This window comes from Erythranthe guttata, chromosome 10 (genome assembly GCF_056151865.1).
Source record: "Erythranthe guttata isolate IM_541 chromosome 10, IM_541, whole genome shotgun sequence".
Classification (NCBI taxonomy): domain Eukaryota; kingdom Viridiplantae; phylum Streptophyta; class Magnoliopsida; order Lamiales; family Phrymaceae; genus Erythranthe; species Erythranthe guttata.
In genome coordinates this window covers 19,888,688-19,912,665 of record NC_142542.1, presented here as the reverse complement: position 1 = coordinate 19,912,665, position 23,978 = coordinate 19,888,688, and the positions used below count along the sequence as shown (strand labels likewise).

Genomic DNA, 23,978 nt, shown 5'->3' with positions numbered 1-23,978 from the left:
AGTGCTTAATACAGCAGTTGTTTGCTGTTATGATATATATATATATAAATAATAAATATGCTTTTTTGTACTTAGTTTGGCTTTGGTTTTGTCAAGAGATTATTGTTCATTCCTATCCAGTTAAGGAATAAATTAAATTCTTTCCCATTGAATTGTCCACATATATTCACCACTTTATATTTATTTCATTAATTTCATCAAATAAATACATAACCATTTCCTACTGTTCATCTTTCCGATCATCGATCTTCCCCGAAATGCTCGAGATTTTCGATTAAAAAAAAAAAGCAAGGATTTTGAAAATGAAGGGAATACAACAACAGCAGAGCTATGGATTTCCGGGTGATTTCCCCTCCGAATTTCCCGATAATAATAATTTCTCCGGAAATTATAATAATAATAACATTAATAATACTCAGCTCGAAAACCAATCATGGCATCCGAATTCATCGAGCACAATCATAAGCAGAATTGGATCGACACCAGCTTCTTCTGCTTTTTACGCAACCGAGCTTCTTATGGGCTTATCGAATTCCAATTTCCAATCCGGATCGAATATCTTCTTCGGTAATAATTCTCAGACAAGAATTACTCATGAACCGGATTTCTTGTCCAAAAACAATCAAAGATATCGAAATCTTGCAGAGAGTGAGCAGTTAATCCACATTGAAAACAAACTCCTATCTGATATCGACGATTCCAATACGATTAGCCCTTCTCTGCCTTTCGATGCAAATCTTGATCTTGAAGTAAGTACCCTTTTTAATTTTTTTTTTTTTAATAATTTCGAACTTTGCTTTGTTCATTAATATAATCTTTTTTTAATTACTTATATATGTGTATTTTAATAGGTGCCACAAAATATATATGGATCTTTTTCGACTACTACTACTACTACAACGAATAATAGCTTCCAATCCCATGCATCAGTTTCTTCGAGTAAGACGAGGATTAGATGGACGCAAGATCTTCACGATCGATTCGTTGAGTGCGTGAATCGACTCGGTGGGCCAGAAAGTAAGTCATGATAAATTTTTATTTTTTATTTTTTATTTAATTTAATGTATTTATATTCAGAAATGTACGAATAATTTTATGAATTAATAAATAAAAAAAACAGAGGCAACTCCAAAGGCAATACTCAAGTTGATGGAAACTGAGGGACTTACTATCTTTCATGTTAAAAGCCATTTGCAGGTGTGCAATAAATAATAATTTTATTAATTTTTTTTTGTCTGAAAAAAAAAAATAATAATAAGAATCAGTTCTTTAATTTTGTAATTTGATTTTAATTTGTAGAAATATCGAAATGCAAAATACGTACCGGAATCTGACGCACCGGGAAAATCCGAGAAGAAGACTAGTTCGAACAATGCAGCACAGATCGACATTAAAACGTAACAAAATTTCTTAAAATAACATCTTACGTTAAAAAACGAGCACTTTCTTTTTTTCAATAATTTCATTTAAAAAATATATACGGTCGTTTTTTTTTGCAGGGGTACGCAACTTAAGGAGGCACTTCAGCTGCAACTAGACGTTCAACGGCGTCTCCACGAGCAATTAGAGGTAGTTCTAATTTTACTAGTACTAATTTTTTTTGAACTTCGTGTTCGGCGATAAATAAACAAAAACGACAACGATGCAGATACAAAGGAACTTGCAATTGAGGATTGAAGAACAGGGGAAACAGCTTAAAATGATGTTCGACAAGCAACAAAAGACAAAACGAAATCCGACGACCGAAGCAAGAAATACGGACAAGAAACCGGGTCCTTATAATAATAACCTATCCAGCACCACACTCGAAGAAGATACGGAGGTTCTTGTTTTCGATGGTAGTGACGATGAAATTCTCTTCCCGTACAAGATAAGCTAGAATTTCTCGATTTTCCTCCGAAAACAAAAAAACACCATTAGCAGTCATGCATGCATTCGGGTAAGGTCGAAAAAAGCTGTCCGGTAATCGAGGAATGATGTAATGAGAGATCGATAGCTTTCTTTCGAAGCAAATTTGTTCCGTCGTCCTAGTGAATCATACATAATATTCTTGTGGGCATATTGTATATTTGACAATAGAAAGGTTTTTGTCATTCGACTCGAGCACACAACTCGTAAACTCGGGGTTTCTATTTTTGCGGTTACGTTTTCTGTGTGGTTAATCGGTCGGTGTCGAACAGGATTCCGAGTTTCTTTTAGAGTGTGGATTCTTAAAGGGATACTATTTAAGTATCAGGATTGAAGAATAATTAATTGATTGGTTTTAGTCCCAAACTATACTTTAGCTTCTGTTAGTACTCAAATTTTTTTAAGACATGCATATATGTCGGGAAAAAGTACAGTTTTCGTCCCTCGAGTTTGTATCGATTTCATATTTGGTCCCATATGTTCACAAAAAACACATTTGGCTCCTCATGTTTCAAAAATTCAATATTTTTAGTCCTTTCCGTCAATTTTACGTTAAAACTAATGGAATCATGCGTGTGCCCATCAATAACTTAACTGACATACTAACGGTAAATTGCCGGAAATGACCAAAAGCGTTAAATTATCGAAATATGGGGGACCAAATATATTTTTTGTGAACATAGGGGACCACATGTGATATAGGTGCAAACTTGAGGGGTGAAACCATATATGTCTGTGACTGAAAATGTAAAAAGGAAAAAAGAAAAAAAAAACAGGGCAAACCGGAATCAACCTTAATTTAGATCGGCCCAACTTTTAATCATCGGCCAGGCCCAAATTCTATACGGGCTTAATTTTCGGCTTGAAAATAGAATTGCACGCAACTTTGAATTTAAGTATTGTGTAATTGCGGAAAACCCCTTTCTATTTAAGTAATTATAATTTATAACCACCCATCAACTATAGTCGGTGGAATCTTCTAGATTATGTGGAATATTCCCCATTTGTACTCGTTTTATCCCATTCGAGCTCCACTTTTTGAAGCAAGATGATCATCAGATTGTAGTACATCCAAAAATGTATTTTTGGCAAAACAATTATAAACTAGAAAACATTTCACGGAATCTAGAAGATTCTATTGAATTTGACACCATAAGGGTCGACGTGCTAGAAAAAATTAATAGTTGGTGGAAGTCGGTAATTACCCAAACATGAGGGTACTTTCGTAATTTACCTTACCTAAAGGGTAAAAAACACTAAAATACATATTTTCTGATACGGAAATGGATCGAAAACATATTCCCGTTGAAATTTCTTCCCGAGGGTTTTATAAAACCCTCAGCGCGATGAACGGAAAAATCAGAAATGCCCCTTTTCAGCTCGTCTTCAATCTTCCCCTTCAAGAAATTTTCTCTCTCATCAAGGTGAAATGAATTATTAAGCTTTTAATTTTCGATTTTTTTATTTATCCCCAAATTTTATCAAAAAAGAAAAAAAAAGTTGTCGATGAGCAGATTACAGAAACTTAGAACACTCAGTTCTCTCAAATGGGTTCCATTATTATGCCCAGAAAGCAACTCCACATCATCAAAATCCAATCTTTATGTTAGTGGGTCCCACCATCTCTTACAGCATCTTAGGTTTTGTGGAACAGAGAGTTTGAAAAATGGCGGAAATCTCGGCGAACTTGCTAAGAAATCACGTGTGGTGAAACGAGAAGCACAAGCAGCTCTGTTGGAGTACTTCCATTTCACTAGGAGTTTTCAGATTATGGATGCTGAAAATATGAGCAAAAACACCCCCGATTTTTTCGACAGGCTGTTGAGGAGAGTGGATATACGCGGCGGCGGCGGCGGTGGTGGTGGTGGTGCCGAAGTTGGGAAATCAGTTTCTCGATTCTTAAGGTACAATCCCGTGAACGAGTTCGAGCCGTTTTTCGAGAGCATAGGTTTGAGCCCGAGTGAGTACTCGTCTTTTCTGCCCCGTAATTTGATGTTTTTAAACGATGATCACTTGTTGTTGGAGAATTACTATGTCTTGTGTAACTACGGCGTTGCAAGAAATAGAATAGGGAAGATTTACAAGGAAGCTAGAGCCGTTTTTGGCTACGATTACGGTGTTTTGAAGTCGAAGCTTCAATCTTTTCAAGATTTGGGGTTGAAACAATCTCTTGTTGCTAAGGTGATTGCTTCGAGCCCTCGTCTTTTATGGGGAGATGTTGATAAGGAATTTGTTATTGTTCTTGAAAAATTCAAGAAGATAGGTATAACGTATGATTGGCTCGAGGAGCATATTTCGATCGAGGATTCTTACGATTGGAAATGTATGCTTGAGCTCGTTTTCTTGCTAAGTGATTTGGGCTTGAGTGATGAACAATTAGGCGAACTTTTCGCACAACACCCTCCTCTATTGCTCGAGTCATCTGGTCGTGTCACATTTTGCTTATTCGGGTTATTATTGAAATTCGGCTCGAAAATTAGTGATGTGCAGACAGTATTTCTTCAATTCCCGCCGATATCAGTTTTGAAATTCACCGAAAATTTGTGCAATTGTTACGATTTTCTTGTGGAAATCAACATGCCCGTCGAAGAAATCGGTAAGATTGTCGGTTCGCACTCGTCTTTATTGGGCTCGTGCGAGCTCAAAAGTGTGAAGAGTTTAATGAGTGCGTTGAATTGCGGAAAAAACAGGCTATGCCAAATGGTGAAGGAAGATCCACGCTTGTTAAAGAAATGGGCACTCGGGAAAAGAGTCGACCCGTTACAAGAGCAAAAGAGGGTTCTCAAAGTACGAATGATGAAAACGGAGTTCCTTTCGAGCTTAGGGTTTGAGGAGAAAACGAATGATTTCGAGAAGGCTCTCAAAATCTGTCGAGGCAAAGGAGTTGAACTTCAAGAAAGATTCGATTGCTTAGTGAACATCGGTTTTAGCCGCGAGGAAGTTGTGGAGATGCTGAAAGCATCTCCGCAGATTCTCAACCAGTCGAGTGATGTCATCGAGAAGAAAGTCGGGTTTTTTGTGAAGGATTTGGGGTACAGTTTGTCCGATTTGAGAGTTCATCCGAAGATTATCTCGTACACAATTCCTAGGTTGAAGCTTCGGCTTTTGATGTATAAGTGGCTTAAAGAAGAAGGAGCGGTGCATCCGAAGTTGGCTTTAAGCACTCTTTTGTCGAGCTCGGACGATAAATTTGTGACACGTTACGTAAATTCTCATACCGAAGGGCCTGAGTTTTGGGAGAGACTGAAGAAAGAAATTAATTCGGACGAGAATATATAATTAATTACTTTTTTATTCGGTTTGAGTTCAACCAGCATAATCTTGGATTAGACGAACTATACAGAAAATCAGGTACACAACGAAGAAATGGATGTTTGTTCGTTCGTGGGATTTATTTCGCCATTAGTTATTTTTGGGATTTGATAACACACATTTCGAGTTATTATTTCGTTATAACTGTACTCTGTTTTGTTCCAATTTATTAGTACACAAGTCCTATATTAAGACATAAAGAAGAAGAAGCATGCTCTCTAGATTGTCTGCATAAATAAACATGAAAAAAACTGTGTTCAAAATTGTATTTATTTGAATAAATTATATGTTTTCTTCCATTATTTCTTATGTCTAATTTCTCTTTCTCCTTTTGGATTGAAACTATTTTTAAATATCTTTATTCATAAATTCAATAAAATGAAGTTATATTCAACTGGTAATTCCAATTCAAAGGGTCGTGAATTATCAATGGAATTATCGGGTAAACGTAAATTGTCTGTTGATTTTTTTAAATAAGAATTTACATTTAATCTATTTTAAACTTTTCTTTTTTAAGATCTAATTTTAAAATTGACATCATAGAAAATCCTACTAAAGTTCATAAATTACAAACACTTCCATTTATTTGTAAATGAAAGACAAATTTTAAACATAATTAAATCTAAAAGTAGATCATTTTACTTCAACGACAATTTTATAACCATCTATGTTCTTAAATATGTTAAAAAATACCATTTAAGAAGTTATAATATTGTGTTTTCGGTGTTGCAGTTTCTCATTGGTTTACATCTTCATATAAATCCTGCGGATATTGCTTATTTTGCATTTGATCTTTGCTCGAATATAATTTTTGTTTTATTGACAAAATATTTATTCTGCATTCGCTCTTTCTCTAGTATGATTTTGTTTTATTAACAATAGTATGCATTTGTTCTGCATTTGCTCTTTCTCGTATACATAATGATTCAATGATTGGTGCCTCTCAGGCGGGCCTTAGGGCTTTTAGGGCCCTAATGAAATTTATATTCAAAAAATTATGTAACATTCTTATTTTCTAGGGCGAATGCCAAATAAATCCATTAAATGAGACTTAAATAAATATTGGTTAACAAAAAAAATAGTCCTTCAAATAAATTCATCCACATGTCTTTAGCTTAAAATACCATCCATAATATAATTCTTATAAGTTCCATCCATTATGCTCTATAACTTCCTTAGTATTACACAGTGACCCCGGATTTAAACAAATATCACATTAACCCCCAAAATAATAATTTTTGAAAAAATATTTTTTTTTTCTGATTTTTTTTTCCGGTCAGATTCCGACGTTGACTTTTTATTTTTTTGAATCTTTTTTTTTTCTTTTTTCGATTTTTTTTTTCTTAGAAAAAAATATTTTAATTAAAATTACTGTCTTGACTACTAAATTACTGTCTCACACAGTAATATTACTGCTTGTGACAGTAATATTATGAATATTATCTTCCCGAACAGTAATATTATTAATATTACTGTCTGAGACGGTTAAATTACTGTTGGAGACGGTAATTTAGCTGTCAAGACCAGTAATATTAATTAAAATAACCTTTTTTAAGAAAAAAAATTCAAAAAAAAAAATCAATTAACAGTTACATTACTGTCTCCGACAGTTAAATAACTGTCGGAGACGTAATTTAGCAGCCAAGACAATAATATTAATGAAAAATAAATTTAAGATAAAAAAATTCAATTAACAGTTAAATTACTGTCTCCGACAGTTAAATAACTGCTGGAGACAGTAATTTAGCAACGAGTACAATAATATTAATTTAAATATTAAGAAAAAGTCAATTAACATTAAATTACTGTCTCCAGCAGTTATCCAACTGCTGAAGACAGTAATTAGCAACCAAGACAGTAATATTAATTAAAATATTTTTGAAGAAAAAAAAAGTCAAATAACAGTTAAATTACTGTCTCCGACAGTTAAATAACTGTTGGAGACAATAATTTAGCAGCTGTAGCACCCCCTCTATTATAGGCGATAAATCGAACCGGTTTATCGGAATTAAGTTGTTTAGCGGAAGCAATTTATAGGATCTCCAAGAAAATCAACACTTTCGATTTTAAAAACCATACTTGAATATTTAGAATTCTAGTAATTTTTGCAACATTGTTTTGAAAAGCTTGAGACGATTATATTTTTTTTTTTTTTTTTTTTGAGAAGGAGTTTATTCGAGTGCTACACTATCATAAAACGTAGGTTCGAAATAAAAATCAGAGTTTAGAAATATTTTGGCGACGAACGATAAAAGCACGAAATAAACGAACTATTCATAAATATAAACGGATCAATATATTATAAAGTTCCAAAAGAGGATCCGTTACCGATTAAAGTCCTGTACTTTAAAAACGAGTACGATATATAGTAAACGAAACGGAAGTTACTTTATATTACATCACCAAAATAGTACTTAGCCACACTTATAGAACCCTCGTTCGAACTTCCAAAAACTCCGGGCAAGACTTCGATCCACTACTCGGTCCATTCCGGGGGAGGGTTACCACTAGCACTACCTGCAATTAGAAAATATCTATATGAGCTATTAAGCTCAGTAAGAAACTCGAGGGATTACCGAGGGTTGAAAATAGGTTATACATATATATAGTATATATAACATTCCGATCACCTTCACCGAGTCATACAACATCAAACAAGAATCGAGTCAAAAGGTACGAGAGCATATAAGTCACAAACATGCTCATGAATGCAATCCGTGTAAAAATATTTTTTTTTCATTTATCGGATCCGTGAAAGATTAATTTCTATATTCGGATAATAAACCGTTTCGAGCCCGTCTATGGATCCAATATCACTCATATCACTCGTATCACTCCTCTCAACCCTAGTTGGATACCGGCCCACCGTATCCGATTCGTTTATTACCCAAACATTCCATTAATCTTTCAATTTTATCAAAAGCAAATGCATGTCGTGGAATAACTACAAATTATGTGCAAGTCATTAAAACATCACAAATATCAATCAAGTGAATAACCACCCCAATCAAATACAATTATCAACCACTTAATTGCACATTTAACCAACACATATATCATTACCACATACACACACATTCTGCCCACATATACACACGTACACACACACAATCACATACATGCATATGCCATGCAACCATAAACATGCATAATAAATAGCACAATCATGTCTTTAAAGTAAAGACACTTTTATTCCATCATTTAATTGGTTTCTCACCACTTTCACTCATTAATTTCATCTTAATAAATTCCAGCAGCCTCATAAATATGTTTCTGCCACAAATCCATGTTCATAATCCCATGCTTTACAATTTAAATCACACAATTCCAAGACATAGCACTTAAAGCACGAGAACTTCATAATTAGCACCTAAACCTTTAAAATTCGAAATAATAGTAAAAGATCTTCAAAAATTCTCAAATTAAATCCTAGAACTCCTAACTAATCCAAATTTCAGATTCTGAAATTTATTCAAGTTTTCACAAAGTTTCGAATTTTCTAGAAATTAAAAACTAAAGGAAATATAAAACCCTTTGTAATTTTAAAAAAATCCAAAACTCCAATATGACTTTAATATTTTGAAAACTTTTGTAAAGAAAACTTTTTCGTATTTAATACTTGCTGGAAAACAGATTCAAAATCAAGAAATGAGAGATTTTTCAGAAATTGCAGTTTTGACCCCAAAGTTTCAAAATTTACACATGCAACCACACTAGAAGTTCAAAATCCACTTTTTCATGAAAAACCCTTAACAAATCTGAAATTCTATTTTATTAGATGCAGAAATCGAAGTTGAAAAGTCACTTTATGCAGAAATTTCGAAAATTACATAATTTACCCCAAAATCTCTAGATCTTCACATGCAATACCACTAAGAGTTCAAAAACCACTTTTTCTTGCAAAACTTCTTTAAATCCGAAATTGTTGTTCAATAAATGCTGGAAAACAGTTTTGAAAACACATTTAGGCCGGACTTCTCAAAAATTACAGATTTGGCCCAAAACTTATTAAGATCTAGACATGCAACCCCATAAAAGTTCAAAATTCATTTTCTTGAAATCCCCTTTTTGAAATCTGAAATTGTTGATGTTTTTGGCCAATAAAACTTGTATCTACCCACTACCAACATAGATGATGCATGCAAGAACAAGAAATTAACACTAAACACCTCTTTTCCATTTTTCCCCAAAAAGCCCTAAATTTCGAAATACTTAAAAGTCTTTTAGGTAATCTTGAAAACTCTTTTAAAATAATATGATATCTTCTAATTGCAGCAAGAAACTCGAAATTTCTTACCTAAATCACCAAAAGGAAAATGAAGAACAAGCAAAATAGAGAAACTTCAAGGGTTGATGCCCAACTTCGAACCAAGCCACTTTTATGGTGAAAGATATAGTGTGTGCTTCCAAAATGGATGTGTTGTTTTCTCCGGTGAATGGACAAGTAGTTTTTATGGTGTTTTTTGCATACTCTAGAGCCATGGTTAAATAGGGGATTTTCATGGTGGTTTTTGATTTTTCTTGTAAAATGAGTGGTGATGTGGAAGAAGCCGAACAACAATGGTGGTGGTGATGTCTCGGTGGAAATGAGGGGAGGAAGCCAAGTAGAGAGGTTAGGTGTTGTAAGGAAAAGGTAGAAGAGTGTCTCTTCAAATCTCTTGAGTGTGGATTAAGAGAAATGATTAGAAAATGCCAAGTGTTAAGTCATGCAAAATATTACTAATTTTATTTATTTATTTTAAACACCTCTTTTTACTCACACATATCATCCGAGCCATATATATGTGTATGTATGTATATATAAAGCACACACATAAAAATATAATCATATATATATAAATATATGTATAGTACGTATATATGTATGCATGATATATGTATATGCATGCACATATAGTAGAAAATGCAAATTTTGATTATTACTTTAATTAAACTATCAAATACCTAAATCATATATTTCACGAAATCACAAAATCACATATTCGTTAAACACATAATAAAGGTACCAAATCTAGCACGTCAAAGCACCTAAAATATTTATGCAAGTTATCAATTTAATTCACGTAAAAATTTTCGAGGAAAATTTAAGTTCGTAGTTTGGGGTTTTGAAAGTATGGGGTATTACAATCTCCCCCCCTTAAAGAAATTTTGTCCCCAAAATTGTTACCTGACCCGAACAATTCCGGGTAACGTTTACGCATTTCCTCTTCCCTTTCCCACGTGGCTTCTTCGGGTGTATGATTTTGCCAAAGAATCTTAACAAATTGGATTTCTCGGTTTCGAAGGGTCTTAGATTTGGAATCAAGTATTTGGGAGGGTTTTTCCTCGTAAGCTAAGTTGGGAGATAATTCGATCGGTTCGGTTTTCAAGACGTGGTCCGGACTTCGGATATATTTGCGGAGCATCGAAACGTGGAATACGTTGTGAATATTGGACAAGTTGGGTGGTAAGGCTAGTCTGTAGGCTCGGGTGCCAATTTTATCGAGAATTTCGAATGGGCCGATAAATCGTGGTGCTAACTTTCCCTTTTTCCCAAATCGCATAATCCCTTTGAAAGGTGCCACTTTAAGAAACACGGAGTCACCGACTTCAAATTCTAAGTCTCTCCTACGGGAATTGGCATAGTTCTGTTGTCGATCTTGGGCGGCACGCATCTTTTCCCGAATATTTTGGATTATCTCGACGGTTTGTTGTACTAAATCAGGGCCGAGATATTTTCTTTCGCCAATTTCGTCCCAATGGAGTGGTGATCGACATTTACGGCCATATAGAGCTTCGTATGGTGCCATTCCAATCGATGAGTGGAAGCTATTGTTGTACGCGAATTCGATTAATGGGAGACGGGATTCCCAATTTCCTCCAAAGTCGAGAATGCAAGCGCGTAGCAGATCTTCTAGGGTTTTGATGGTTCGCTCGGATTGACCATCGGTTTGCGGGTGATAGGCTGTGCTGAAATTTAATCGTGTGCCAAGGGTTTCGTGTAAGCTTTTCCAGAATTTGGACGTGAATCGAGGGTCTCGATCGGAGATAATGGTGACGGGAACGCCGTGAAGTCGGACGATCTCTCGGACGTATATTTCGGCTAGTTTGTCTAGGCTGAAAGTCATCCGGATTGGGAGAAAATGAGCCGATTTGGTCAGTCGGTCAACAATCACCCAAATGGCATCAGATCCCCTTTGGGTCTTTGGAAACCCTTGCACAAAATCCATCGTAACGGCTTCCCATTTCCATTCTGGAATTAAGTTTGATTGAAGTAAGCCGCCGGGCCGCTGATGTTCCGCCTTGACTTGTTGGCATATTAAGCATTCCGCGACGAATCGAGCCACGTCTTTCTTCATTCCGGGCCACCAGTATAACTTTTTGAGGTCGTGATACATCTTGGTTTCACCGGGATGGCAAGTGTACGTAGTTTGATGAGCCTCGGTTAGGATTAGTCGGCGAACATTTGGGTCGTCAGGAATGTAGATTCGATTTTGGAATCGAACAAGTCCTTCTTCGGAGATTCGAAAGTTTGGATGGGACTCGAGGTTGTCACGAATTTTGAGAATTTGCGGGTCGTGTTGTTGAGCTGTTTTTATCGATTCCCTTAAAGTGGGCTGAACAGTGAGGGCGTTTATTGACTTGCGGCTGAGGGCGTCGGCAACAACGTTAGCTTTACCGGGGTGGTAGAGTATCTCACAATCGTAGTCCTTGACTAGTTCAAGCCATCTCCTTTGCCTCATGTTCAAATCCTTCTGAGTGAAAAAGTATTTCAGGCTCTTGTGATCGGTGTAGATGGTACATTTTTCACCATAGAGGTAGTGTCGCCAGATCTTGAGCGCGAATACGACGGCGGCTAATTCGAGGTCGTGCGTTGGATAATTCCGTTCGTACTCCTTGAGTTGGCGTGAGGCGTAAGCTATGACTTTCCCATTTTGCATAAGTACTACTCCCAACCCGAGTTTAGATGCATCACTGTAAACTATGAATTCTCCCGTTTTCTCCGGCAACGTGAGGATTGGTGCTGATGTGAGTCGATTCTTCAATTCGGTGAAGCTGGCCTCGCATTCTGGGGTCCATTGGTACTTAACGTCTTTTCGGGTCAGTCGGGTGAGCGGAGAGGCAAGCTTTGAGAAGTCCTTCACAAACTTGCGGTAGTAGCCAGCTAGCCCGAGGAAGCTTCTGATTTCTTTTGCATTCTTTGGAGTCGACCAATTTGACACCGCCTCTATCTTGCTAGGATCGACAGAGATTCCTTTTGCCGATACAATGTGACCAAGGAAAGCCACACTTGATAACCAGAATTCACATTTGCTGAATTTGGCGTAAAGCTGATGAGATCGGAGAATCTGAAGTACGGTGCGGAGGTGGGACATATGCTCTTCTTGGTTTTTAGAGTAGATCAAAATATCGTCAATGAAGACAATTACGAATTGGTCCAAGTATTGATGAAAGACTCGATTCATGAGGTCCATGAAAGCTGCGGGGGCATTGGTTAGACCGAAGGGCATGACTACGAATTCATAATGGCCATATCGGGTTCGGAAAGCGGTTTTGGGAATATCTGAGTCTTTGATTTTGAGTTGGTGGTATCCGGATCGGAGATCGATTTTGGAAAAGACGGAGGAGCCTTGGAGTTGGTCGAACAAATCGTCAATACGAGGAAGGGGGGTATTTATTCTTGATTGTGATTTTATTAAGTTCACGATAATCAATGCATAAGCGAAGGGATCCGTCTTTCTTTTTGACGAAGAGAACCGGTGCGCCCCACGGAGAATGGCTGGGTCGGACGTAGCCTTTATCGAGCAATTCCTGAATCTGATCTTTCAGCTCCTTTAATTCTGTCGGAGCCATCCGATACGGTGCTTTGGAAATGGGAGCAGCTCCGGGAATCAAGTTGATCTCAAACTCGATTTCTCGATCGGGTGGAAGTCCAGGGATGTCGTCGGGAAACACGTCGGGGAATTCTTGCACCGCCGGTATATCGGATATTTGAGGTTTGTCGTTGGGTTCGGATTTCAAAATATCCACTAAGTAGCCGAAATGACCCTTGTGAATAAGTTTGACAGCTTTGACGGCGGAGATGATTGGAATCGATGTTTTGGGTTGACTTTGGAATTTTAAGGTTTCGCCGTTTGGAAGAGGGAAAATGACGGTTTTCGGAGCACAATCAATTTTGGCTTTGAATTTAGTTAACCAATCCATGCCTAGGATAATATTGAAGTTTTTGATCGGTAGAACAATTAGATCAAAATTCAAGGGTTGGGCTTGAATTCGGATCGGACAATCGAGTATTATTTGATTCGAACACATTTCTTCACCAGAGGGAATGAGAATGCGATATTCGTAGATTGTTCGACTAGGGGTGAGATTCAGATATGTAATTATTTTATCGGATATAAAGGAGTGAGTGGAACCGGAATCAATTAGAGCATACGTGGGTTTATCGAGGACAAATATGGTACCTGCGATCATTGAGGGGTCTTGTTCGATCTGATCTTCGGTCATAGCAAACACACGTCCGGGAACTTGTTTCGGAGCAGTTGGGCAGTCTCGTGCGATATGTCCGGGCTGTCGGCATCGGAAACAGGTCCTCGTCCCTGGTATGCATTCTCCGAAATGTCCTTTTCCACATTTTGGGCACGCATTTCTAGGTGGCGGCGGTGGAGGTGGTGGTCCGGCTGGTCGTCGCACGGGCTGGGTCTCCTTTCCTCGGAATTGGCGGTTGCCAAGGTTGATCTTCTTCCATGGGCGTTGAGTAATTCCTTGGGGTCGACGGCTTTGCTGAATCTCCTTCTCGTCTTGGGCAGCCATAAGGGCCTTATCCACTAATTGTCGGAAGGTCGAGGCGTCGGACATACGAATGTCTCTACGTATTTCGGGTTGGAGGCCGCGAATGAAATGGTTCTTCTTTTCCTCACTGTCTCGAGCAATGAATGGGGCGTAGAGGCAGCCCCGTTCGAAACGTCGGATGTATTCGATCATTGATAAGTCGCCTTGACGGAGTTCGAGGAATTCTCTGAGTTTGTGAGCTCGTACGTCTTTCGAGAAGTATTTTTCGAAAAATTGGATCTTGAAATTGTCCCACGACAGGTTCTCGAGGTTCACCCCTTCTTTAATTCCTTCCCACCAATGACGAGCCTCGTTCCGTAGAAGGAATATGGCACAATGAACTCGGTCCTGGTCGGTCATTTTCATATAGTCGTAAATCACTTCGAGCGACTTGATCCATTCTTCGGCTACGGTTGGGTCGATGCCGCCATGGAACTCGGAGGGGTTCATTCTAAGGAATCGTTCATATATGGCTTGAGGTGCGTGATTTTGAGGTGGTGGTTGGTTGCGTTGGAGAAGTCGTTCGATTTGTTGGTGGTGGGTTTGGGCTTGTTCTCGAATGAGGTTTGAAAGATCACGAACGGTTTGGCCGAGGTCTTGTGGTTCATTGTCGGGTACGCCTTGGTTACCGCGTGTTAGACGTCTTGCCATTATTTCTAAATATTATTGCGCAAATAATAAGTAAAACATATAAAACACAAAGTAATGAAAATCACATAATATTACCGGATGGATCGAGTTCCCGTGTTTCGAATAGTCTTTTAAGCCCGTGAAGTTCGTACGAGTTTCTATAAGCCGTGCTCTGATACCACCTTGTAGCACCCCCTCTATTATAGGCGATAAATCGAACCGGTTTATCGGAATTAAGTTGTTTAGCGGAAGCAATTTATAGGATCTCCAAGAAAATCAACACTTTCGATTTTAAAAACCATACTTGAATATTTAGAATTCTAGTAATTTTTGCAACATTGTTTTGAAAAGCTTGAGACGATTATATTTTTTTTTTTTTTTTTTTGAGAAGGAGTTTATTCGAGTGCTACACTATCATAAAACGTAGGTTCGAAATAAAAATCAGAGTTTAGAAATATTTTGGCGACGAACGATAAAAGCACGAAATAAACGAACTATTCATAAATATAAACGGATCAATATATTATAAAGTTCCAAAAGAGGATCCGTTAACGATTAAAGTCCTGTACTTTAAAAACGAGTACGATATATAGTAAACGAAACGGAAGTTACTTTATATTACATCACCAAAATAGTACTTAGCCACACTTATAGAACCCTCGTTCGAACTTCCAAAAACTCCGGGCAAGACTTCGATCCACTACTCGGTCCATTCCGGGGGAGGGTTACCACTAGCACTACCTGCAATTAGAAAATATCTATATGAGCTATTAAGCTCAGTAAGAAACTCGAGGGATTACCGAGGGTTGAAAATAGGTTATACATATATATAGTATATATAACATTCCGATCACCTTCACCGAGTCATACAACATCAAACAAGAATCGAGTCAAAAGGTACGAGAGCATATAAGTCACAAACATGCTCATGAATGCAATCCGTGTAAAAATATTTTTTTTTCATTTATCGGATCCGTGAAAGATTAATTTCTATATTCGGATAATAAACCGTTTCGAGCCCGTCTATGGATCCAATATCACTCATATCACTCGTATCACTCCTCTCAACCCTAGTTGGATACCGGCCCACCGTATCCGATTCGTTTATTACCCAAACATTCCATTAATCTTTCAATTTTATCAAAAGCAAATGCATGTCGTGGAATAACTACAAATTATGTGCAAGTCATTAAAACATCACAAATATCAATCAAGTGAATAACCACCCCAATCAAATACAATTATCAACCACTTAATTGCACATTTAACCAACACATATATCATTACCACATACACACACATTCTGCCCACATATACACACGTACACACACACAATCACATACATGCATATGCCATGCAACCATAAACATGCATAATAAATAGCACAATCATGTCTTTAAAGTAAAGACACTTTTATTCCATCATTTAATTGGTTTCTCACCACTTTCACTCATTAATTTCATCTTAATAAATTCCAGCAGCCTCATAAATATGTTTCTGCCACAAATCCATGTTCATAATCCCATGCTTTACAATTTAAATCACACAATTCCAAGACATAGCACTTAAAGCACGAGAACTTCATAATTAGCACCTAAACCTTTAAAATTCGAAATAATAGTAAAAGATCTTCAAAAATTCTCAAATTAAATCCTAGAACTCCTAACTAATCCAAATTTCAGATTCTGAAATTTATTCAAGTTTTCACAAAGTTTCGAATTTTCTAGAAATTAAAAACTAAAGGAAATATAAAACCCTTTGTAATTTTAAAAAAATCCAAAACTCCAATATGACTTTAATATTTTGAAAACTTTTGTAAAGAAAACTTTTTCGTATTTAATACTTGCTGGAAAACAGATTCAAAATCAAGAAATGAGAGATTTTTCAGAAATTGCAGTTTTGACCCCAAAGTTTCAAAATTTACACATGCAACCACACTAGAAGTTCAAAATCCACTTTTTCATGAAAAACCCTTAACAAATCTGAAATTCTATTTTATTAGATGCAGAAATCGAAGTTGAAAAGTCACTTTATGCAGAAATTTCGAAAATTACATAATTTACCCCAAAATCTCTAGATCTTCACATGCAATACCACTAAGAGTTCAAAAACCACTTTTTCTTGCAAAACTTCTTTAAATCCGAAATTGTTGTTCAATAAATGCTGGAAAACAGTTTTGAAAACACATTTAGGCCGGACTTCTCAAAAATTACAGATTTGGCCCAAAACTTATTAAGATCTAGACATGCAACCCCATAAAAGTTCAAAATTCATTTTCTTGAAATCCCCTTTTTGAAATCTGAAATTGTTGATGTTTTTGGCCAATAAAACTTGTATCTACCCACTACCAACATAGATGATGCATGCAAGAACAAGAAATTAACACTAAACACCTCTTTTCCATTTTTCCCCAAAAAGCCCTAAATTTCGAAATACTTAAAAGTCTTTTAGGTAATCTTGAAAACTCTTTTAAAATAATATGATATCTTCTAATTGCAGCAAGAAACTCGAAATTTCTTACCTAAATCACCAAAAGGAAAATGAAGAACAAGCAAAATAGAGAAACTTCAAGGGTTGATGCCCAACTTCGAACCAAGCCACTTTTATGGTGAAAGATATAGTGTGTGCTTCCAAAATGGATGTGTTGTTTTCTCCGGTGAATGGACAAGTAGTTTTTATGGTGTTTTTTGCATACTCTAGAGCCATGGTTAAATAGGGGATTTTCATGGTGGTTTTTGATTTTTCTTGTAAAATGAGTGGTGATGTGGAAGAAGCCGAACAACAATGGTGGTGGTGATGTCTCGGTGGAAATGAGGGGAGGAAGCCAAGTAGAGAGGTTAGGTGTTGTAAGGAAAAGGTAGAAGAGTGTCTCTTCAAATCTCTTGAGTGTGGATTAAGAGAAATGATTAGAAAATGCCAAGTGTTAAGTCATGCAAAATATTACTAATTTTATTTATTTATTTTAAACACCTCTTTTTACTCACACATATCATCCGAGCCATATATATGTGTATGTATGTATATATAAAGCACACACATAAAAATATAATCATATATATATAAATATATGTATAGTACGTATATATGTATGCATGATATATGTATATGCATGCACATATAGTAGAAAATGCAAATTTTGATTATTACTTTAATTAAACTATCAAATACCTAAATCATATATTTCACGAAATCACAAAATCACATATTCGTTAAACACATAATAAAGGTACCAAATCTAGCACGTCAAAGCACCTAAAATATTTATGCAAGTTATCAATTTAATTCACGTAAAAATTTTCGAGGAAAATTTAAGTTCGTAGTTTGGGGTTTTGAAAGTATGGGGTATTACAGCAGCCAAGACAGTAATATTAATTAAAATATTTTTGAAGAAAAGGAAAAGTCAAATAACAGTTAAATTACTGTCCGGCAGTTAAATAACTATTGGAGACGGTATTTTAGTAACCAAGACAGTAATATTAAAGACTTTCAGTTGACCATATACTGAAAACAAAATGCTACAGATGTTAATCAGCAACGTTAATCACTGTGCATTACCAAAAACACACAATTGTTATGCAGTAAACCATGCTAATAGATAACTAGAATTGAATAAAAAATTACCTTTCTTACAACAGGGGTGATTGAATTGATTAACAGTAGGTATATGACAAAAACATATAAAAGTTAAGTTATCGAAAAAAAAATATTAAGAATACAATTTAAACATAATTATCAATTTGTAATATACTTGAATGATAAAGAACAATTGGTTCAAATCAATAACAAATACACATCACAGTGAAACCAAAACAGAAAATACAATATAACAAATTGTCCAAATCTAATTTTCAAAGACTTTTCATGCCTCGAGATAAATTTGACCCATCAACAGAGATTGATGCTACTGTTGCTGAAAAAAAAAAGAAAAAAAAAGTCAACGCCGGAGACCGGCGGTCTCTAGTGGTGGCGGGTCAAAATTGGAAATTATGGTTAAAATTGGTTAATTGATGAAATTGGGCTAAATTGGGACGTAAATCATGAAATTGGAGTTGAATTGGGTTTCAATGAATTGAGGGTAATTTTGGTATATATAAAAGGGTTATCCTTATTTACAAATAAGTTTGAATTAACTGGATTTATTTGAAATACAAAAAAGTTGAATGTCCCTCTTTTAATTAAATGCCCTTGTCATTGGCCTATTTGCCATTTGCCCTATTTTCTATTGTAACTCGGAGAGAAAGTTCTCTTCTATTGATAGGGATATTTGACAATTAGAAATAATAGAGATTGTGTTATTTGTAATTAACTCTATTTATGTTTAATAAATAAAATTGAACTTTTTAGAATGCATTTGAAGCAATGTTATGTATTTATTTAATTATTTATGCCTATATAGTTTTTTTATTCTATTCGTTATAAGTAAAATGCAATTTTGATTTGAAGAAACAAAAAAAACAAAAATAAAAGAAACATGGAAAACAATAGAGGGCATCGAAGCAAGAGAAGAATACAAAAAGAGGTTAACATGCATACCAATATCCAATTAAAAAATCCACGTTTAAAACTTTAGGGTTAAATACAGTTTGCACCCCTAAAGTATACCCTCTGTTGAAATGTTAATACAATTTAATTTGTATTTTAAATGTTAATACCTTAAAAAATTGTTTTATTGAAAGGAATAACTAAAAGAATAATTAAATTATACAACTAAAAATATCTGTTGAAAAATACAATATTTAAAAATTTAAAAATATTATCTTGCGTTGGATACTTATTCAATAAATTACATCTAATTGTTGTTGGACCAACTAATCAAAAATACTCTATCGATTAACTTTAAGAAATCAATACATAACTAATATAAATATTAAGTATTTAAATTTATTTTAGTTCATTAATTTTTTTAAATATATTTTCATTCATTATTACTCAATACATATTACTTTTTAAATTTTTTTTCAACAATTAATTTTAGTTACTTTTCAATTTTCTATGAACCGTTAATTATTAGATTGTTATGTTTATTATTTTAAAATTTTAAAATATAAAATAATTGATGTTGAGGGGGTAAGTGTTACAAATGATACTTTAAGGGGGTAAGTATTACATGAGCTATACTTCAGGGGTGCAAAGTGTATTTAGCCCAAAACTTTAATCTCGAAAAAAAAAGACCACGTGTTCTCAGCTAAATCCGATTGTCCTTGTCAGCATGTCTTCAACTAAATCAGATAGTCCTTGTCATCATGTCCACATCTTCTAGCTTCTTTTACAATAAAATAACAAGTTAACATATTATACTAATTAATAAATTCTTCAAAAAAATAAATTAAAAATAAATAAATTAAGAGCACTAGTACTTTTTTCTCCATTATAGGCGGCAATCTTACATAACCAATACGTAGACCACAACCCAATGCCATCCTAGCAGATAGAGCAAGCAAACTTCCTTGAGCATTTGCCGTCGGTGTCGGTGGCAGCGTTGGCTTCACGAGATTATACACCTGTGAAAGCGAAAGACCTAAACCTGCAAGTGCCAAAGGTACTGGCCCAAGAGGAATAGAGAAAGATAGGGATAGAGGACCAAACAGGAGTCCGTATCCGAGAGATAGCGGCGGCGACGGTAGGGCGGCGCCGGGAGCTGAGGTATGGTCAACAATTTGATCTGTTCGTCGTTCATAACTTTCAGTATGTGTGGGAAGAAAGTGCTTAAAATGACGGCCACACTTTTACCAGTCGGTAGGAATCCTGGCGGCAAAGTTAAACACATGCTCTTTCAATATAAAGAGTCATATCATCGTACGTGTCAACGTATCAAGCAATGTTTTGGTCGCAGCATCCTTAACGAGCTAGACAGTATCCTTGACAAACTTGGGTTTATCCCCAATCTCATCAATTTTCCTGATGAACCAAAAATGAAATAGAATTAACAAATTAGTACTGTAAATACGGGGAAATAGAATAAACGTAATTAATTAATACCACCACACCACTGCTATATATACGCAGAAAAACTCATCCAATGGCCTGTATTTCTTACTTCAGTCGTCATGGTTTAAGAACATCGTGAACATCAAATGGTGCAACTATTTCCTCAAACGCTTTTGAATACTTAGCGTGAACCTTAGTTGAAAGTAATCAAATGCATTTATGTTTATGTAATCAAAGGCATTTATGATTATTGTTGAATTATTTCGTGCAAATTAATTATATATTTGTGTCCGATGAATTCCAGATTCAGTTTTAAATACCGTTTTACTGTTTTATGAAGAGTTGCAACAGTTAATGAAACAGTAATAAAAAGACACAAATTTTAAAGTGGTTCGGATACAATTGTACCCTACATCCACGGGGACCTGCAAATGAAATTTACTAATCTTTAGTTTTACGAATACAATAATAGGACTTAATCGAAATGCAAAGACTCCCTCTTTGTCGACGCCGTTCTTGTATACTACGCTGAATTATCAATCTTCACTTTGCAGCACGTCCTTGTTCCGCACGGTTGAAATTCCTTCAACGCTGAGTCCCTCAGTCGGCTGATCGACCTCCTCCCAAGATCTTCTGAGTTCTCCTCCCGAAGAACCGATCTTCTTTTCGGTGAAAGAAGCAAATCCTTTTTTCTGTATTTTTCTTTTCGAATTTAGATCGAAAGGTCTGGAGCAGCAACGTAAGAGCAGAAAATAATTTTTCTCTCAAAAATAAAAGGGACAGCCTTCACACACGTTGATGCTCTTCTTTTTATATTTCCTTAGTTGAATAGTAGAGCCCTACACAAGATTAGAGCCCATTAGGTTAGTTTTAATCTTACGTAAGGAAAAAAGGAATTGTGTAACAAGGAAAGTCTTTGTCAAGAAAATTCCTTGTTAACAAAACACTTAGGCAATTAAATAAATTAATGACAAAATAAGAGTTTAAAGAACTAAGGAAACTTCCCTAGTTTTTATACACGTTTTTCACAAACGTGCTGAAAAATCGAAATTAGAATCCTCTCGGATTCTAACAATTATGAAGAAGAATAATTGTGATATGCAAAATGTGGTGCCCAAAATAAACCGTGTACCAATTACCATCGTCTTTGATAATTATATTATTTATAATATTCAATATTATTATAAATTTTATTTGTCTTATATATATTTTTGATCTTTTTTTATATATATAACTTTTTTCATTGTAATAAATGAAATACATTTATAATTATGGAAAAAGAATAACGTGTTATGCAAAATGTGTATAAAAAATAAAATACATGATGAATATCAAATGGTACAATTATTTCCTCAAATGTATTTAGACCATTAACGTGAACCTTAGTCGTCATGGTTTAAAAACGTCGTGAACATGAAATTGTACAACTATTTCCTCAAACGGTTTTGAATACTTAGCGTGAATCTTATCTGTAAGTAATCAAATGCATTTATGTTTATGTAATCAAATGCATTTATGATTATGAAGAAGAATATTGTGATATGCAAAATGTGGTGCCCAAAATAAACACCGTGTACCATCGTCTTTGATAATTATATTATTTATAATATTCAATATTATTATAAATTTTATTTATCTTATACATATTTTTGATCTTTATATATATATATATATATATATATATATATATATATATATATATATATATATATATATATATATATATATATATATATATATATATAACCTGTTTCATGTTAAATAAAAAATTCGTTATAATTTCTCACAATAAAATTTTATTATTATATATAAGGACACTATTATGTTTTTAGATTTTACTACAAGTCTCATATAGTGAATTCCAATGGGTATGGCCCCAGCTGGGAAGGAGAAAGCAAATGGACCAAAACACAGTTCGTATCCCAATTGAAAAGAAAATAGCGTCAACTGGATTGGCCCAGGCGTTGGCACCGTCACTGGCTCCGGCACCGCCAGAAGTTGGACATTGTCCATTCCACCACCGTTATCACCATCGATTTCTGTTCTCCTGGTCCAATTGATGCACTCTCCGTCATTTAATTCTTTGAGCAGACATAGAAAGAATGTAGCAGCAACTACCGCGATACTCTCAGCTGCCGCCAAAGCTTCAGGACTGATGTGGGGATTCGTTGCCAACTCTCCCTGAAAAATCTCCCCCTTTCTGAGCAATGGCAATAAAATAGTCGAGTTTTTTCTTCAGTTCTGCTGTACGAGCTACCGCAGCCTCATATTCAGATGAGAGGTGGGAGATAAAATCCGACAGTAAAGGAGTGGTAGCGGAATGAGCATCCTGGCAATCGGAAGAAGGAGATGGACGGCACGACAAGTCATCCACGTGGGGCACACGGTGAGAATCGGACTGAGGGTCCACTATCTTTGAAGAGACAGAGAGAGGAAGTGGGAGAGATGGAACTGCGTGCTTCCGATTTCTGACGTAGCCTTGGTCACTCAGCAAACGGTAGATCAATGAAGAAAACGGGAGAGAGTAGGCGGTAGACTGAGAGTCGGCTTCGGCCACGATCTCTTCAAAAATAAATTGCGCGAGATCACATGGGATTCCACTGCCAATGTAGTACAGTGGAAGTCCCATTCTTCGAGTCAGAGTACCGTGGTGAGCAGTGGGAAACCAATTTGTAGTTCCAATACTAAATAAGAGACGGTACTTCATGGTAAGATCAGTCGTCTTGAGAGGCCATGTGCTCAGCTTGCCTCCAGTAAGAGTGGATATCAGGTCAGAGTCAGCAACTGTCGGAGCCACAGTTCCAACTGTTGACAGATCAAAGAGAGATGCAATACGAGTAGGATTCAACTCGTAGACTCGATTAAAAACATAAACCCGTTCGTAAAAACGACTTCGACTATCAGAGACTCCACTAGTTAGGTTGGCATAAAAATCATGAACCACTTGACTTTCAAAGTGAGATATTCGAGTCACAGTGGCAAAAATACCAGCACGACGGAGTAAATCAGAAATACCAAAATCATCAAACGAGGGACCTAAGGGACGTTCGGAGACAAGAGCTCGTTGACTTACCAGACGCCACCGGATTTGATGCGCTCGGAGAAAAAACCGAGAATTGAAAGCATCGACAACAGAGATAGGCACCGCAGTAGCCGGTGCAGAGTTATCAGCGGTGGTGGGAGTAACGGAAGGCGAGGCAGAGGAAGTAGGGTGGCGACGGGAGCGACGGGGTGGCGGTGGTGTCGTGGCAGGGCCCTTGCCTTTGTTGACCGACGAGGATGGCGGCGGTGGGGGTGAGGCCGGTGCGGTTGGTGATTGTGGCGTTGATGGCGGTTCAACTGGTGGTGGAGACGATTGAGAAACCGGCGGGTGTGGCAGCGGAGGAGAA

At 36.1% G+C, this 23,978-nt stretch overlaps 2 protein-coding genes and 1 long non-coding RNA gene across 4 annotated transcripts; 2 read left to right on the top strand and 1 right to left on the bottom strand.

Annotated features, from left to right (window-relative positions):
- The first annotated feature begins 7 nt into the window (after positions 1-7).
- Positions 8-2,274, top strand: LOC105955228 (myb-like HTH transcriptional regulator family protein). Its single transcript, XM_012978936.2, has 6 exons — positions 8-749; positions 852-1,017; positions 1,121-1,197; positions 1,300-1,397; positions 1,500-1,569; positions 1,649-2,274. The coding sequence occupies exons 1-6, from the start codon at positions 303-305 to the stop codon at positions 1,877-1,879; spliced, it is 1,089 nt and encodes a 362-aa protein (XP_012834390.1). The 5' UTR covers positions 8-302; the 3' UTR covers positions 1,880-2,274.
- A 932-nt stretch (positions 2,275-3,206) lies between these two features.
- Positions 3,207-5,522, top strand: LOC105955227 (transcription termination factor MTEF18, mitochondrial). 2 transcript variants are annotated; one of them, XM_012978935.2, is made up of 2 exons: positions 3,207-3,332; positions 3,563-5,522. In XM_012978935.2, the coding sequence occupies exon 2, from the start codon at positions 3,679-3,681 to the stop codon at positions 5,185-5,187; it is 1,509 nt and encodes a 502-aa protein (XP_012834389.1). In that variant the 5' UTR covers positions 3,207-3,332; positions 3,563-3,678; the 3' UTR covers positions 5,188-5,522. The 2 variants fall into 2 exon arrangements, with proteins under 2 accessions (XP_012834389.1, XP_012834387.1); XM_012978933.2 differs by having other exon boundaries at positions 3,276-5,522.
- A 1,942-nt stretch (positions 5,523-7,464) lies between these two features.
- Positions 7,465-9,578, bottom strand: LOC148767782 (uncharacterized). Its single transcript, XR_016034101.1, has 2 exons — positions 9,518-9,578; positions 7,465-7,737 (listed from the first exon to the last, which is right to left on the bottom strand). It is a non-coding gene; the product is annotated as an uncharacterized LOC148767782 (long non-coding RNA).
- Positions 9,579-23,978: the final 14,400 nt, after the last annotated feature.

What these genes read in the sequence shown, in the direction of transcription:
- LOC105955228 (XM_012978936.2), top strand. Translation starts at nt 303, where the DNA reads ATGAAGGGAATACAACAACAGCAGAGCTATGGATTTCCGGGTGATTTC. An exon ending in TCGACTCGGTGGGCCAGAAA is followed by an intron (nt 1,018 to 1,120) that starts GTAAGTCATGAT and finishes TAAAAAAAACAG; the next exon opens with AGGCAACTCCAAAGGCAATA. An exon ending in GTCTCCACGAGCAATTAGAG is followed by an intron (nt 1,570 to 1,648) that starts GTAGTTCTAATT and finishes ACAACGATGCAG; the next exon opens with ATACAAAGGAACTTGCAATT.
- LOC105955227 (XM_012978933.2), top strand. Translation starts at nt 3,415, where the DNA reads ATGAGCAGATTACAGAAACTTAGAACACTCAGTTCTCTCAAATGGGTT.